Here is a 13,768-nt window from a genome sequence, read left to right on the forward strand (position 1 = left end):
TTTTGCTCTATTTCACACACAATTCGCCAAGGAAAAAAATACACTGCATCCAAAAAGACTGACAGAACGAAAAAAAAAACCCATTATAAACATAATTGTCATCCAATAAATAAAAAACCTATATGCACCCCCAAAGCAAGAAAGAAAAGATCAGTCGCACCCGTTAATACCCATAGATAAACAGCCGGACCGGCAAGCAAGACGAAAAGGAAATGTCCCAAGCAACGGGAGGAGAATAGATGGAGATAATGAGCAGTCCCCCACAGCGTGTGTTTTTGGAGGCTCAAAGAAAGAGGAAGAAAAAAAGGAAAAAGAAACTTGTCGACAATCATCAACGGGTATCCCTACGCACCTATTAGTCCTCGGAGCTGATACTTCCTCCAGCATCAGTGCTCCCAACAAAATCTGGGGGAGTACTCCAGCCATGTACACAATCTCCCTCGCTTTTGAAACAATACATCCTGGCTTCGCCATCTTCGCCTCCAGTAACCATGTTGGAGTCGCTTAACCCGACACATGTTACCGGGCCTTGATGGCCCGTTATTGTCCGTAGACACCGTCCTGTACGGACATCCCACACTTTGGTCATCCTGTCTTGCGACCCGGAAATAACCCGGAGGGAATCGGCGGCGAGAGCCCACACGCCCTCAATGTGGCCGAAAAGGGTTTTGGTACATTTGCCTGTAGCCACGTCCCAGAACTTTACGGTAGAATCGAGAGCCGCGGTGATCATCTTTTCCGGTGGTGGTGCCCGGGGGCGTGTAGTCGGATTTGGCGAGTTTTTATCCCGGTATTCCTGCCAGTGCTGGTGGGGCGGAAGTATAGAGTTTTGAGAAGAATCCTCTTTAGTCGACTTAGGAGACATATATCCGGGGAGTTGCATGGGTATCACTTGTTGAACATGCCCCACATGGCCCTCAAAAATCCGGACACAGGCTTTGGTATCTAGATCCCACATTCTTACCGTCTGGTCATCAGATGCCGAAAAGACCATCCGGGAGTCTGTATCTATCCGAACCGAGTTGACCCAATCTTTATGACCTCTCAACGCATAACAGCTCTTATCCGCAAAGTTCCAGATTTTGATTGTTGTATCTACCGATCCAGATGCAAGGAGATTATCGTTGAAATGGAGGCAGATGACACCACCGGTATGGCCCGGAAGAGTAGACAAGCACTTGCCCGTCCTCCAATCCCATATTTTCAGCTTTTTGTCTAGGGAACCTGATATAAGCTTTCTGTCATCAAACATGAGGGCACGAACTCCAGAGTCATGGCCGGTCAATGTTCGAATCTCTTTGCCAGTTTCAATGTCCCATATTTTAACCGTACTATCGTAAGAGCCTGTTGCTAGAATGGCATCATCGAATTGTAAGCACATAATGCCATCCGTATGACCTTTAAAAACCTTCTTTGTGCATCGTCCACGTCGCCAGTTTGATTCAACTTTGTATCTTTCTGAATATACATCTTTCCAGGGCCTTGTAGGAGGTACTTCAACAGCACGTTGACACGTGCGTTTGGGTGAAATAACCGGCATCATCTCTACATCCGGCGAGTTACGGCCGCTGGGACGCTTGCCATGAATATTGAGGTCCTTAGTTCCGCTTGTGATTTCGGTAGTGAAGATGTTGGGCTCTTTTGCTCGACGTTCCATCTGCCTTTTCGTCATCCGCAGTCTCTTTCTTTCCAATAATGGCAACCCCCAACCGCACTTATCACATTTCCGGTCAATGTGCTGCTCACACATCTTATGCCAGACTACATCATCATCGGCCAACATCCTCCATCGGTGACTTACTTGTGCAGCTTTGCACAATGATGCTGTGTCAAGATAACATAGAACTTTGAAAGCAATTTCTGGTGGAAGTGCGCTGAGGAAGTCGATGCGTATTAGCTCTCGTAGAGCAGCAGAAATCATTGAAAGCTGGGGGAAGCAGCATTGCGTCAAAATGCCCCTCAGCATAAGGTTACGATGTGTCGCTGGAGCGGCAGAAAAAAGTGACCAGACATCAGTAATTGCCTGTTGATCTGCAGATGGAAGTGTTTCCATCCCCTTAAAATGTGAATTAGTCAACTGTGCATGCACAAAGCAGCAGGGTAAGCTTGGCGGGCAAACCTTCTGCAGCTCTTCCATGGTTGGCTCATCAGCTTGCCTCCTGCATTTGATATCTGGCCTGTGTCTATAACAAAATTTGGTGTTTCCTTTCTCCTCCAGATCATGTTGACCATCCTGCTGCTGCTGAGATCCCTGCGGCGCATATTGTCCGGGGATGTGCTTTGAAAGGAAGGGGGAGACATCCTTTCTAACTGACTCAGCAGTATCCGCCGGAATGGCAGCAGCATAAAGTTCTGGCTCACTGCCGTCCATTTCGACGGCGGAATTGTCGTTAAAAACCGATGATCTTTTGAGCCTTTTAAGAGGTCTCTGTACGTTCTCACAAGGCCTTGTCAAGGACAAGACGTTTGTGGAAAGTGTGGGGGCGCTTGCGAATGGCCGTTTGAGTGATTGAGAAGGTGATATTGGAGGTGCTGATAGTATCGGTTGTAGTGGTTGTGGTAAAGGTGAAGCATGTCGTGGTTGTGGGGCAACCGTCATTTTTGTTGATTGTGGCGTCCAACCAGGTTGTCCAAGTGAAGTGTGTAACAAAAGGCCGGGCGTGGGGGGAATCGGTAGGGGAGGGATTCGGTTGGTAAGAGAGTCGAAAAAAAAACGATATGGGGGTGGATAGCTCCGGATAGAAAACAGAGACGTTGGGACGTCTTCGAGTTGAGATGACGGGATGACGTTGTTTTAGTTGACGTTACTGACGTTCCGATATTTTGAACCCTTTCTTTCTTTCTTTCCCGGCCCGACCCTTATTTTCTTTATCACGAACCCTCGAATATACACTCACGCGCCGACTGACTGACTGATTGAACGGTAAGTAGTATCACTGCAATGAATTGAGAGAAAGAGAAGAAGGCGGTGATGAGTTTTTAATGATGTGCGAACCTAGCACCTAGCTAGTTGACGAGAAGCACATTAGAGGCCCGCTACGGGCCTGGGTTAGGGTTATCCGAGGTTACTTCAACGTTCTCATCATTTTCTCGGCGATGGCACCATCACTCGCAAGCTACTTTCCTCAACGCTATCCGATGCAAGCCAGAGCCTGACGGTACTACCTGAATATCGACAACTGAGCGGACGAACGAACGGAGGATCTGACTGATACAATAGATACCACTGGTTGTGTATTATCCCGCCTGTGCTACAATTTCAATCCTGTTGGATTACGTCTTCCTGCTACTCTGGTCTTCTACTTGCGTGCTTTGCTTGAAGATCTGAACATCTCGCAGCCTCACCCAAATAAACCCTAAACGCAGTGACGAAAGGGAAAGGCTAGGCAGCTATTGCAGTCATAGCTCCATAGCTCCAAGCAAGTACCCAGCATCTAAAGCTAGGAAGGTGGAGATACCGGTACCTGGGACAAGCTCTCTCTCGGCTGGGGATCTAGCCTTTCCACAGCCCCTCAACACCCACATCCCCCAATCATCTCCTCAATAATCTTCTCTCCTTTCTGCTATTCCCAGTACGGTTCATCTCTCATCCCTCCTCTCCTTTACCCTTCCTTGCCCGGACAACGGGAGAGAGGGAGCAGGAAGGAGGAATCATTCCCTCTTTGATCTTGGATCCACACCCCCAAACTTCAGTAAATATAAAGAAAAGAGGCACCAGTAAAAGATCGGAGCAAAAAGCAGACCACAGCGCAAGAATAACATAACATAGCATTGATCAATCTATCTGCGTTTCAATACCGTCCGTCCCCTACACTGATAACCATGTCTCCTGCTTCGCCGGCGCTCCTGCAGCAGCCCAATCTTCCTCAAACCCAACAGGCTCTTCCACGTCAGTGGATCTGACCACATGGTTTCTCGATGCTAAACGTTCTCTATCGTCGATAGGGCTTTGCGCTCGCGCAAAAACCTTGGTAAATTCCGCAAGAGTTGCCTTGCAAGAAGCTACGGTCATCTCCTCAAGATGCGTCTTCTTGCGAAATTCCCTGAAAGATCAGTTGAATGTTGCGATCCAAATAAACAGGATGATGCACAGCACTCGAGATACTTCTAGAGCCGAATTTGAGGTTTGTTTCATTTTTTCCCTTCATTGTCATTCTAAAAAGCCCCACATGTATTTTCCAGTTCGATGACACTCATCGATTGTTCTTTCCCGATTTTATGGGCTGCAGCGTGGCAAAGCTCAACCAGCTAGAATCTCGATTTCGTCTTTTTGCTGGCAGAAGGCGTCAAATGTGTGTGTGAATGTATGAATCAACCGAGACTGACCCGGGAAACCTAGAAAATGTTGACGGGTTTGGATAACGCCGACAACAGGCTCAATCAAACTCTGGAGGTGCTCCGGAATTCTATAGTGGATCCGGCCTTCAGCATACCAAATCCCGAAAACGAAGACCCCACCTCGATGACAAAGGCTCGCACGTTGCACGATTTTGTCGATGATGAGGGGATTGAAAATCTTAAGTCTAGATTGCGACATTCGATTGACCAGGTGCAGGTACAGATACACCCTTCTTATCTGTGCCCTGCGTCTGTCTAAATTAGGGTCGTACGAGATATTATTTACTGATCTTGGATCTTCGGGAGTGTTTCTAGGAGTCTCATGACACTCTCTCCATGTCACTTGCTGAATTCGATGCCGATCTGACTGCCCTGGATACATCTCTCTCTAAGCTTCCCGATCCTAGCAAGCAAGAGGATGGCTTAGCTGAGCCGATACATCCGTACCTCCATTCTCTTGAAGAACAAGCCGAGGAAATGGCGCAACTGCTAGAGTCGCTGACGCAGCATTTTGATCGGTGTTCACAGGCACTGAGGGATTCCGAAGCCGTAAATACCCATAACCAGGAAAGCGGTATGACTGATGGTATGTCCCCAGAAGAAAAGGTTGAAATGTACAAAGTACTTGCAAGAGATGCAAGGGAAGTCGATGATGTTGTCGCAGAGCTCAAGGAAAGACTCGATACAATGGAGAATATCTCAACATATGTTGGAAAACATATTGAAAAATTGCATGGGTTGTCCGGCAAGGCCCATGATAACTTCTTGCTATTTGAAGAATTCCAAGGTAACTTGGGAGGTTATGTTGGGACGACTAGAGAATTTGAAACACAGCAAGATGGATACTTTAGAGCTATGGAGGAAAGACTTGATGAGCTTTGGCAACTAGGCGATTTTTACGAAGGGTTCATGGGTGCATACGACGCCATGGTTATCGAGGTGGGGAGGCGTAAAGGAGTGGCTGCAGGAATGGATAACATAGTCAAAGACGCAATGAAAAAGCTACAAGGACTTTATGAGGGTAAGGGTTTCTTGACAACCTAACCAATCCCTTGGGTTAGGTTTGGGAGCGAAAGCTTAATTAGCTAACGGCATATTTCTGTAGCGGATCTTGCGGAGCGGGAAGTTTTCAAAGAGGAACAAGGCGACCATTTACCGATGGATATATGGCCTGGGATAATGGACATGCCCATTCGATACTCTATCGTGAAGGATCCCCAAGGAGGCAGCGAACTGCCGAATATCAGCAAGGAAGCACTTCAGAGAGCCTTGGGAAGACGAGCAGCAAGAGAGGGTATGTGATATTAATTGTAATTTTTCTCCCGAAGAGGTCGCCACATGCCGTGTCTAGAATGCCTTTTCTTTTTGGAAAAAAATTGTTATTTCATGTCTATAATTTATTTTTGGAGAGGGGCTTTCGATTTCTTTTGCTTTTGCTTTTGCTTAAGGATTATTGTCATATACGGCTAGTTTTCCTATTAGCTTTTGAAAATGTCACTCCGTTTTCGCAGGGGTCATTTTAGAGTATAACCGCCGAGGTGTAAAACATCTAGCACATATATCACTTCTAGAGTATCTACTCTAGAGTAATTAAGTGCAGAGTAGTTATACCTAGTGCATATATGTAGGTATGAAGCATAAAAGCTGAATATATTACTTGCTCGAGTATGGAGTAATGGTGTACTATTTTTGATTCGCCTTTACCTAATGCATCCGCAGCCTTAGACCAGTCCAGTTTACACTTACCTGCATGTTCAGGCCTTCTCCTTCAAAGTTTCCTTGCAATTGAGTAATGTACATGTAGGTACATCAGTTATCATCACATTTCCGCCCTACGATAATTATCCGGGATGAGATGGGGAGAAGAGTAAATAAAGCGGAACTCGTTTACTGGGGGCCCTGAGGTTCATTCCTTCATTGTATGGTGTTTATTATTTTATGCAGCCTTGATTTCACTATTTTCCTTTCTGTTTCGAGTGGAGGAAGAGAAGCAAGGAGATAAGAACAGGTAGGTATGTATGTACGTATGCCTAAGCATATAGTAGCCAAGCACACGTGCTTTTCTCAACCTCAAATCGTGAAACTTTCAACTTGGACCGTGCGACCATCTCCCGGGACGAACTCCTATCAGCTCAGCACATTGAACATTTAGTGGGCGTACCTCATGCACGGAGCACTGCACAGCACCGCCACATTTCAAGCAAGGCTGCCATCTCCCACTGCTGATATGATGATGGTAGCTTATCTTGCTAACAGATCTGTAAGGGTGCATCCATCCCATCCGAATATCAAGAAAAAACAAATAACAAAGACACGAAAAGTCAAAAAGGCGATAGACTTGTTTTGGTTGGTAACCACAACAATAGCTACAAGGGTTTAAAAATCACAATTCGCGGAGAAACTCTTGAGGGCAGGGGGGGTGTGGGTTCGTTGTCGTTGACGGATAAACTCAGTTTATCGGAGATAACGGGTGATTTGTTGAAGGGGAAGGGTATGGTGTGTGCATGGGCCAACGCGACATGAAGTGTACATTTTACTTTGCAAGGGGCACAGAGAGGAACTCGAAGAGGGTTAAGCAATCTGAGTAAGGATTCACTCTTTTAGTGATGATGATGGTGGTGGTGGTGGTTAAGGTGGAGGGTGGGGTGGGACTATCAATCGCTGGTCCCAGGGAACGAGACATGTTTTGACCTATAGGTTTTTTGTTTTTGTTTTATGTTTTGCGCTTTATTCCTACTCGCTGGATGGCTAAAACCATGATGATCTGTTTGTGCATATTGTGACAGAGAAACAGAATAGGCATATCGTCATTTATGTCGTTCGTATACTACATGATGCTTGCCTGTCCATAGAGTACGCACTCTACGTACAGCTGCAGGGAGAAGGGAGAGGCTTGAGATGGGTGGCTGCTGTGTGCAGAGGTAGGCACTCCGCCTTGATTGTCCATACAGAGATACAGATAGCTACTTCATGTAGGTACATACAGATACAAGGGCCTGATGGTGGTAGTAGCGGCAGTGATACCATCATGCAAGTAGGAATAATAGAGTGGTCTAAGTACTTGTGTGCCTGCTCATGTTGGTAGATACATGTATGCAATTCTCTCTCGTCCCTCGGTATCATAGCTACATGTACCGTACTTCACAGTGAAGATCAGGAACTAGGAGTAGGTACAGTACGTATGACATGCCTAAATTATACGGAGTGGCGGTTAGAGGATATCACATATGCGAGCTGTCTCGTCTCCTCTCGCGGGTGTGTCGGTACGCGGTGCAGGTGGATTTTTAAGACTTAATTCAGGTCTATAAGGGATGATGACCAGAATAGAAGCGATTGTTAATAGAGCAGAGAACCTACATATCCATGGAAGGCAGACATATGTATGTACGCCCATGGAGCCGGAGTACATCAGTCTTGACTCTTTAAAAGAGCACCCTGCATACCCGGGGTGGGGTATAGGGCTAATACATGTATCTCGCCTGCTGGGTATATATATAACTTCGAGCAGGAGGTAAAATATGCAACGTTGCGTGGAGAGGGGTACTTGTGCGTTTTGCAAGCAGAAGACTAAAATAAAAATAAAAATAAATATTCGATGGATCTAGCTAGTTGAAGTGAGTGAGAGTCTGTGATGAGCCTGTTCCGGCAAAAACCTCGCGCATAGGCGATGAAAATGTCGACGTGTTTAAAACTCTTAATTCCTTTCTTTCTCGGCTTGGATTCCGGAGTCATACATAGACATGCTCTACCTTAGTGTTCTACCTCCTCGCCGCATCTTGTAGAATCTAAGGTAGAGAGATACAAAAGAGAATATTGCATACCCGGTGCACTTCATCGTAAAAGTACTGGGTAATATCTCATGCAGAATCTTGACGTTGCAGTATTAATGGCTGACAGCGCTTGATTGTGTACATAATTCATCTACTGGTATCTCCGGATCCTCTTACACGGACCATTAGGATATCTTAGATTTCGTACTTCATGCCTCCTGCCGTCCAGGCAGATGGTCGAGATCGATCAGGTATTCCTTACCAGGGCAATCTTTAACCCGTATATATCGTTTCCGGGGATCGATCAAGAATTGCTGCACATGAGGGAGATATATCTGTAAAGGGGATACCGGTATACCTATAAGCAAGTTCATGGTAGTGAGCAGTTAGCTATCGATGGGAATGAGAAGTGCGAGATGCGAAATGCACATAGATGCATGATGCCTATTTGACACTGTCTGTGGTGAAAAATGGTAACGGCTTTTGTGCATATCGTAGACAGACGGGAGATCGCACCGGGGCCGGGGGGAGACGGGCTCCTCACGAAAGATTACGTGCTTTTGACGGCTCAATGTCTTTGAGTTGAGCCGTGTGCATTGTAGATCGGGATTCTCGGATATCGTGCTGTGCAGTGGAATGTCTCTGATTCTGCAGTACCGCAGTGCGTACCCGTGAATTGTGTTTATATTATATTCACGAAATATCACTCGGGATATTGTGTAAACATCTATGGAAATAATGTATGTAGCACCTGCTTCTGGAAGTATTATGAAATTGGGGTTCTGAGTACGTTTTTTTTGTTTTTGTTTTTGTTTAGTTCATACTCGCATGCAGACCGTAGTCTATGGCGGCGTACTACAATCTTCAGTACAAGTACAGGGCTTCACCCTTTATGCCTACTAGTCGCTTCGTTCAGCAGGATGTGGAATACCCCAACCGGCTCAAGGCCAGCACTCATACCTTAGCCACACTCCTCCGCATTTTTCTCTGCATGTCCCATTTGGGCGCCGGGTGCCGGGAAAACTCTCTCCACGAGCAGAAACCCACCCACATGTTCTGAGTACGTTGATATATGAAGCTTAGTACTGCTATTCTTGGAGTCAAAGAATGTGCTTTTTGCGGATTAAGTAGATCTGGAAACGTGCATAACTGAAATTAGGACAATGCCTCGGCCTGATCTACCTTTATATATTTGGTTTGAAAAACTTCACTCTGGCGTGAGACATTCATACTAGTTACAGGTTGTTTACCTGCATTGTGCTCAAGATTTTGAGGGATAAAATACTTCAGATAGAAGCAATATGTATTATATATCTATGTTTTCATACAATTAATGAATTATCAATCAATCATAGTCATGTTTTTGTTTTCACTGATTGAAATAGAATTAAGTAAGCTAAGCTGAAACGTCAAAATAAACTAGGATTGAGGTTAACATGGCATTAAATATTAAGAACAGAAGAGATCTGGGCCTATAAGTAGCTGGCTCTTGAGAAAAAGGCCTGTTTATATCCGCAGACTCCGAATGGACCCTAACCCTACGAGTGATAATACATGATTGTAATTGGCTTTATGTAACGGAATGTGTCCCTCGATTCCTGAAAGATAAAATGTAACGCCTGTCTGTTTATAAATGGTGTTTGCGTTGGTTGAGCAAGAGTTCATATCTCTTCGGGTCCCATAATTGAGTTTCATTCACCTCTTAAGAAGACCCAACATCTTGTACCTATAACGGGATGATTAGATTTCATGCTATGCTATTTTGTAGTCATTAATATGAGTGTGTGTGTGGATTCTTTTTGATCATCTACTTAATTTTTTTTAAAGAAAAAAGAAAGAAAAAAAGAGAAGAAAAAAAGAAAAGAGAAGGGGTCTGCAAATGCATATAATATGGGTTTTAAGTTCCTGGGTTCTTTATTGCAGTAATTTCGAAATACGGTAAAATGTCCTGCTGGGGTTATAAGTTTGAATTAATAAGACATTGAATTAAACAAAAAAACAAAACAAAATTAATAAGACACTACCTAGCCGCTACTGCTGTATGAGTGGGTACTAAGGAGATGTAGCGGGTGACTCTCAAGTCGACATAACCACGAGCTGGCTCGGCTCTTGGAGATAGAACTCGGGCTTCTAACGAAGGCTCGTAAAATGGTGGCCAATGATTAGAAAGCAAGATTTCTTTCTGCCAAGTGTCAGGTATGGGCATTGTTATTAGGAAAGTAACTGCACTAGACCGATGAGACAAATAGTTGAAATAAGTGTTGAAAAGGGAGGAAGGTCTTTGGTAGCCCACATATCTCCTCCTCACAGCCCCATATATATATAGCCCCCTGGGCTCAGTGAATTAAAGTACAAAGTTTGATCAATTGAGCTCGAGGATAAGCTCGAGCCTTACTGAGTGGTCAGGCTCGCTCTCAACGACCCTAAAGCTTAAGCTGGCTTGACTCATGGAACACACTTCTGGCGCTGTATAGTGTGTTTTTGTAATTGGGGAATAGTAATAGTACTGGATTGTTTTCTCTTTTCTGAATACCTCTTTGTGTTTATAAAAATATTATCACTTCGTTCTCCCAATACCTTCACTGGGTCTGATAATTGCTCATATATCCGTACATGAAGTGTGGTCTCCAGGCAGTAATGGGTACGAGACAAGTTGTCTCGAGACTGTCTCAAATCCTTTGTTAAAGAAAGGTAAGACGAGATAAAACCAGGTCTGAGGGTCTCGAGAATTTTTTTAACTTCCCCCCCCCCACTTTAATATACCATAGATCATCAATTGCAACCCCAGTTTCAAAGGCTTGAACCCTTGGTCTGCATTGTTGTAGATATTCCCTAGCTAGACCTAAGGTCACATGGCGGAAAGTCTCAAGAGTTTGATGAGACTAGGCTATTGTCTCGAGATCTTCAGTACCCAGTTTAAAGAATACAAGACGAGACGAGCTAGACTTTCCCAGTCTTGCCCCTTGCCCATCACCCTACTATCCGATGGATGAGACTATATATATTCGTGTATTTTGGGCTTCAAAACCTGCTTATAATTAAGTTATTATATTAGGATTCGATATTATCTTTTTAAGGAGGTCGAGAACATCGGATAGTGCAGGTTTATCTGTATAAAGATTTTTATTTTTAGAGTCCAAAAAAAAAAGAGTCTGGGTAGGTGATCGAGATTTAGACATGCATTGTAAACCACTGGGTCTTGTCTCCTGTCATATTAGACTTCACAAAGTCTTTAAAAGTCGGCATGTTGTCGCCATATAAAGTATCTAATACTGAAACTTGTGACTTGTGTTTTTACGTGTATTGGTCGCTAGAGTATGGGAACGGAATTCATTGTGAGTTTATACAAAGTTTAGATTCATAGTGCTACGGTTAAGTATACAGCGCCAGCAGAGGCGACTCTTTTAGAGGAAGCGTTAAAGCAGACAGGGTGAGAAATATGTGCTGATTTCAGTCTGTACTAGTATATCTCACTAAGTTCAAAGAACTATGTGTAAATAATTGCTTGCACACTTGCAAATATTCAGCTACGGTGGGGGATCCGTCCCGCGACTAGAAGTTCAATAGTAAATGAAGCCAAATTGGAGACTAGCAGAGTTTAAATGTTATCCTAGCCATAACATCCATGCTCTGATGGCCAAGTTGGTAAGGCGCAGCACTAGTAATGCTGAGATCCTCGGTTCAACTCCGAGTCAGAGCACATGATGCTACCTATTCTCCCGTGCATCTTGTCCAGTGGGAAGAGTTTGGGAAGATGAGGGGTGACTAAAATATTTGTTATGGGTGGCGCGAGACGCTTGTTTTTCATTTTTTCTCGTTGCACTATTTGAGTACATATAGAGTAGCTGAGGTGTTTTAGTGTTTATATAGTATCAGTATCTGTATTCCTGATACTCACATGGCCCGAGTAATAACGATTAGTGTAAGCAGGCTCAAAAGTATAGGTCGATTAAGACCATTTTGAAGGAACTATAGTCGGTGATAAATTGTCTGAATTAAAGAGCCTTTTAGTTCGATACTAGCCATAAGCTTATTAACCCCGATATGGCCGGAAGTATATATGTGCCATGACCATGATTTCGGAGGGCACCAGAGTAATTCCGAGGGTGTCTATTTTTGTAGAATTACTATCCTGATTGCTCAATATTAAATTTGAATTGATTGTATTAAATAATTTGATATCGTTCCTATATCTCTCACTTCAATTCATGACTCAATAGTTGTGTGCAATTAATTAGAGATTATAAACGCAAGTGGCTGTAAATCTTAGATTGTATACTACCGATGGAAACTCGTATTGATAGTATTCAATATCGTCCGAACACATGCAGTGTCTGTAGTCTGATTCTTGCCGATACGGACCACGTAATCTCCAGCGAGTGAGATATACTTGGAAAGTATGTTTATGTCTAGGTATACATGTATGGATACGTAGTACAGATCCTGATATACGTTAGTAAATTAGAGGCTAGACTTTATTTGATGATGGACCAGGCTACTTGGTGTCCTCCTGATCTTTTTATGTTGCTGCGAATTAGATTCGAGAAAGACTATAAACAGTTACACCTAACGTTCTTTCGTCGATTAGTTACACTGAACTCTCTAGCGAGTAATGAATCGCCACAGGCTTAGGTGGTTTGCACCCGGGAAGGGTCTCCATTGTCAACTACATGTATATGGGGCGGTAAATGTGTCAAAAGTAATTTTACCACCGGTGGTATAAGCATTGAATTTCAGCCCTTGTGCCAGTATCAACACTGAATTTCAGTCTTTATACTGCGCTATACTACATAAGTAAATGTTCAAAAAACTTATGAAAATTTCCCACTGGTGGTGAAATTCCCCACCAGTGGACAATGTTCATATATAGTGGCATTATATGGTCCCTTCTGGCCATATATTGGCATTCTATGGCCCATTTTGGCCAAAAAGGTCTGTGCTTTTATCATAAAAGTTTGTATTATTTTCACCACCGGTGGTAAAATAATTTACTACCGTTGGTAAAATTACTCTTGACACATTTACCGCCCCATACATGTAGCTGTGGATTTCTTTCGGTATGTGTATTCTATTCTTAAAATGATAAAATTTTCTTGTGCTGTGAGTTAAGTAGAATTTTAGAGAACCTTCATATTGAGCTCAGAGTCATAGGCTTCGTTATTATGGGGCATAATATGGTGTAATCAACAGCGGGTTAAGACCGTAAAGCGTGGTTCATGAAGTGCATCGAGGTGGGGGAGATGGGATGCATCGAGTTGCCTCTGCCTCTGAAGAGATATGTTTTGGGTTGCATCGAGCCATATACATATATGTCTTTAGCTGTCTCGATACTCCTCGAGGTATGTCTTGACAGTGGGTTCTCAATAGTCCTTGTCTGGTTCAATCAACCGGGATGCGTATTACACGAGTATCTCCGTTCTGGAAGCCTGAGGATATATATTGAGTTGACTCGACTCGACTCGAGTCGAGGAATACATCATGTTTCGAGGTAAATAGGACTCGTTGAAGGGTATACCTCGTGCCATCTCGAGGCACAAAGGGCTTCGCCATCGTGGACCACACTAAGACTATATTGTGGTGCTCGAATCAGTCGAAGGAAGATTATTGTGGTATGGATGTGCATCGGGCTTCTGGCTGGGGTCCGCCCCTCCAGAACGTTT

At 44.0% G+C, this 13,768-nt stretch overlaps 3 protein-coding genes across 3 annotated transcripts; 2 read left to right on the forward strand and 1 right to left on the reverse strand.

The window, feature by feature from the left end:
* Positions 1–355: 355 nt before the first annotated feature.
* Positions 356–2,599, reverse strand: LAJ45_02725 (uncharacterized protein; the record flags this gene model as incomplete). The annotated part of the gene is made up of 2 exons (XM_046112316.1): positions 356–2,056; positions 2,120–2,599. The coding sequence occupies 2 exons, from the start codon at positions 2,597–2,599 to the stop codon at positions 356–358; spliced, it is 2,181 nt and encodes a 726-aa protein (XP_045974442.1).
* A 372-nt stretch (positions 2,600–2,971) lies between these two features.
* LAJ45_02726 (uncharacterized protein) lies at positions 2,972–3,360 on the forward strand (the record flags this gene model as incomplete). The annotated part of the gene is made up of 3 exons (XM_046112317.1): positions 2,972–2,975; positions 3,030–3,158; positions 3,221–3,360. The coding sequence occupies 3 exons, from the start codon at positions 2,972–2,974 to the stop codon at positions 3,358–3,360; spliced, it is 273 nt and encodes a 90-aa protein (XP_045974443.1).
* Positions 3,361–3,822: 462 nt separating this feature from the next.
* On the forward strand, positions 3,823–5,640 carry LAJ45_02727 (uncharacterized protein; the record flags this gene model as incomplete). Its single annotated transcript, XM_046112318.1, has 6 exons — positions 3,823–3,889; positions 3,946–4,124; positions 4,340–4,555; positions 4,654–4,924; positions 5,003–5,359; positions 5,444–5,640. The coding sequence occupies 6 exons, from the start codon at positions 3,823–3,825 to the stop codon at positions 5,638–5,640; spliced, it is 1,287 nt and encodes a 428-aa protein (XP_045974444.1).
* Between the last annotated feature and the right edge of the window lie 8,128 nt (positions 5,641–13,768).

This window comes from Morchella importuna, assembly GCF_003444635.1.
Source record: "Morchella importuna strain M04M26 chromosome Unknown Morimp01GS005, whole genome shotgun sequence".
Classification (NCBI taxonomy): domain Eukaryota; kingdom Fungi; phylum Ascomycota; class Pezizomycetes; order Pezizales; family Morchellaceae; genus Morchella; species Morchella importuna.